A 4,000-nucleotide genomic window follows, 5' to 3' on the forward strand; every position below is an offset into this window, starting at 1 on the left:
ACCTATGGTGAGTAAAATGGCGGCTCGTCTCTGATTCCAGCAAAGAGAAGAAAGGAAACAGTGGGGACGCACGTTCAAACCTAACCTAACCTATTCTAATAATTTGGTTGGTAATAATTATGGTAATTTATTAGAATAGGTTAGGTTAGAACGTGCGTCCCTACTGTTTCCTTTCTTCTGTTTTCTGGAATCAGAGACGAGCCGCCATTTTACTCACCATAGGTAACATTAACTGCACAATTATATTAATGATTTAATTATGCAGTTAATCGTTATATGTGATATAATTTGTGCAGAAAAAGTATGATAACTTTATTATTTTTCGTCTCCGGTCCAAAAGTAGGGTATCGTTGAAGTCGTCTCGGTCCCCTCAGTTCAGATATAGTCTATATTCAAAGTCCCGAAATTCCATAAATAGTTATCTATATAATAATTTCCCTAATTGTATTAATATTTTAAACTGTTTGATTTTTTGTATGTTTTTTAATTGGTTGATGATTGATTCTATCAACTAATTTGTCGATTGTTTGATTGTATTAACTTGATTCTTTAGATATCGAAAATTAAATAAAGAACATTATGTTAATTTAACCGTACAGAAACGTTGCTGTTGTTTCAGCAAAGATCTTATTTTCACTTTACCGAGTGCCTAGTAGGGTAATTTGCAGATTACCTAGATAATCTGCACATTACCTAGGTAATTTGAGAAATATAACAATTTTAGCAACTTTAACGGATCACCCCAGTTAACCTGCAGATTAGCTAGGTGGAGCTAGGTAATCTGCAGATTAACGACTTTCGAGCTTTAGCGGTAACATATATACTAGTAGCCCGGGACGCCCCCTAGTGGGCGTTCCAGCAGCATTACAAATTCCTGAGGCTCATGAGTTTCATTCTACAAGCCTCCATGTGTTGATTGTGCTATTCTCTGTAATCTTTCCTGCGCACGTCTCTCAATTTGTCTCGCAGCAGCGGCATCTTTACGTTCCTCCACAGTGGCGTATTTCTTTGATCGTGCCATGAAAGGTTTCTATTATTATATTAAAAAATTAGCTTAACTATTTCAAACCTTATCGTTTTATCGTAGCGGTTCAAATCTATCCGGTTTTTCGTTATTCGCCTCCTAGTGAACATTACAGGCATTCCGTGACAATAATAAATTCCTATTACAAATATAATGAATTATTTATATTGTTATATTGACCAAATAATAATTTATTGGCCAAATGAATAATAATAATTTATATTGTTCATTTAAATAATAATTAAAATTGTTAATTTAATTTGAATGTTTTAAATATGACACACGATAGGGGCGCCTCTAGTGTCCGTTATCAAACGGTTACGGGACAGACGGACAGTTGAATGGGTTATATATATAGATAAACTTTTAATGTGCAGTTTTTAACACTTAACGATTAACTTCAAAGTTGTGCATAAATTACGTAACGCAGATATGAGTGAGTGGGTATGCTGTGATCGTCGATTAGGGATTGCATTGCCGATAAACGGTTTACTGCTTCACCGGCAATCAGATAAAAAACCCTGTATTGGTAAATATACTAGTAATTTGATATTTTTACTTTAAATTCGGTAAAAAAATAAGTACACATGTAATAATATTTTGCAGCCAAATATTTATTTGTATAATCAAACTTAGATTATCTGAAAAGTTTTCTGTTTTCGAAAACAATCGGCGANTTTTTATATGCATTTTATTATAAGAATGAAAAAGCTTTTATTTAAACCCAAAACCAGGTTTATGGATAAATAAATGACACTTAATAAAACATTAAACACCTTCTATCGCTGAGAAATGTTTATTTAATAAAACACTAACATTTTCAGCCTCATGGAATAAACTATCCTCAGGTGTAAATGAGTTCGAACGTATTTTATTAAATAAACATTTCTCAGCGATGGAAGGTGTTTAATGCTTTATTAAGTGTTTTAAAAACGCTGATTTTATATTTAGTTAAATAAATGACAAGGAACAAAACTGACACAATAGTATTATTATTATTAAATTGTGCTATTATGTGAATTTATTATACGTTAAAAATTTATTATACATACAAACAAATTATATTATACATATTAATAATAATTATTATTATTATTATTTGCGTTATTAAAATTTACTTTAAGCGAGAAATTTTTCTATGGTTTTTACTTTCAACTGATGAAATAAATGATTGATTAATCGTTTGCGTGAAAAAATGCAATCGACAGGTAACAAAAAAGTGCAAAAATCTGAAAGTCAAGTAGGACTTGTGACCAGCATTGTCACATCCTATCATCGATGTAACAGAACACTGATTTAATATAATATCCATTATTGAAAAATAAACATCCATGTTTGGGTTTGTTAATTTTTCATATACTGTACTTTGCTTTCTGCCCAGTGTAAACGTTTAGAATGTGTAAGACAAAGTATTACAACCAAATTACGAAGAACGAACAGTTTATTATCAAAGTTGTTAATTAACAGGATACCGATGCCCGTCACAGACACGAAATTACAGATATAGTTACAAACGAGTCTCTGCTCTCGTTCAGTTTTCTTACATAAATTTGACCACGTGATCCTATTATAACTAAACTACTTATAACTAACCTTAACCTAATACTATGACTAATAGAAAAGATGAAGAAAGAAGAAAAAGGGGTCTACCGGTAGTTAGCAAAACGGGGTCCTGATCTGGGTGGTCGATCACTGTGGATGTCCAATCCGTTAACATCGGATTTTATACTGTGCCTTGGTTGTCAAATCTGCACCGAAGTATCTCTTCAGACTTTACCGGAACGAGTCTCTTGATTAGTTCTTGACTCTGTCCCTTTGGTTCTCTAGGCTCTCTCTGGGCACCCAGAGAGAGCCTAGAGAGCCTAGAGAACCAAAGGGACAGAGTCAAGAACTAATCAAGAGACTCGTTCCGGTAAAGTCTGAACCCAGAGAGAGCCTAGAGAACCAAAGGGACACACAATTCGAAAGTGAACACATACGTTAACAAGAAATATGGCTGGAAACCGCCATATTTCTTGTTAACGTATGTGTTCACTTTCGAATTGGACAAGCAAGCACGAATACACGTGCTAATGACATCACATCCGGTTATCAGAATTAGCACTGCTAACTCAGAAGTAAACGCACCCTCTCTGTCGATGTTGACTAACTTGCGTGCCAGAGGAGTCGTCCACAACTTGCCTTCTCGGTGTCCAACCCAAAAGTGGTCGTCTTTCTTACCCTTTGTCTTAAAAAAACCCCACGGGCAGGACCCCTCCCTGTCCCTGTTGGCAAATCACCAATCAGGACCCACGAAATTCCCGCTCCTATCAGGTGACAGGAAAGGGTTATTAGCAGAAGGAAGAAGGAGGAAAGGAAAGAATAAAGGAATTCTAAATCTATATACAGTATTTACATAGACAAAAATGGCGGACAGCAACACCAGTACATCAATTGGCAAAGCTTATAGCTTGGATATAACAAACCTCCTCGAGATTTGATGAATGTAAATGCCTTCTCTGGTGCAGCATCCTCGGGTTTTGCTGTTAATATATTTTTGCATTCATCACAACCGAGTGATGGCAGTAGACGATAAACAATGTAATCTTCTAAATAATGTAGGATAAACTTAAATGTTTCTGGTGTACAATAATCATGATCTAATAATTCACTATCACTAGGATCTCCATAGTATAGGCTTGGATCACAAAGCAAATTTTCTAAATGTTCTTCCAATTGTTCTTGAACTTCTTTAAATGTTTTTTTATGACTATGAAGAAGATTTTTTAAAGTAATAAGGATAGATTCAGGATCAGTTTGAACTGATGCTCGTTTGGGAGGACGAACCAAACTGTACACAGTCATCAGTCTGTACAGGTATAAGAACTGTACTGTTGTGGGATGAGAATTGCTTCCACTTCCTTGTCTTATCATTCCAAAGAAACGCTAATTGAAAAGAAAACATAAGTTAAGGTTTAATACAAGATTATATAATCA

General features: G+C 34.6%; 1 protein-coding gene across 1 annotated transcript; it reads right to left on the minus strand.

Annotated features, from left to right (window-relative positions):
* Positions 1-3,415: 3,415 nt before the first annotated feature.
* On the minus strand, positions 3,416-3,993 carry LOC111620061. The gene has a single exon (XM_023361905.1). It carries the CDS (start codon positions 3,935-3,937, stop codon positions 3,416-3,418), a length of 522 nt encoding a protein of 173 aa, XP_023217673.1. The 5' UTR covers positions 3,938-3,993.
* Between the last annotated feature and the right edge of the window lie 7 nt (positions 3,994-4,000).

The sequence above is a fragment of the Centruroides sculpturatus genome, unplaced genomic scaffold (assembly GCF_000671375.1).
Source record: "Centruroides sculpturatus isolate CEXI.00-Female unplaced genomic scaffold, Cexi_2.0 scaffold12, whole genome shotgun sequence".
Lineage (NCBI taxonomy): Eukaryota > Metazoa > Arthropoda > Arachnida > Scorpiones > Buthidae > Centruroides > Centruroides sculpturatus.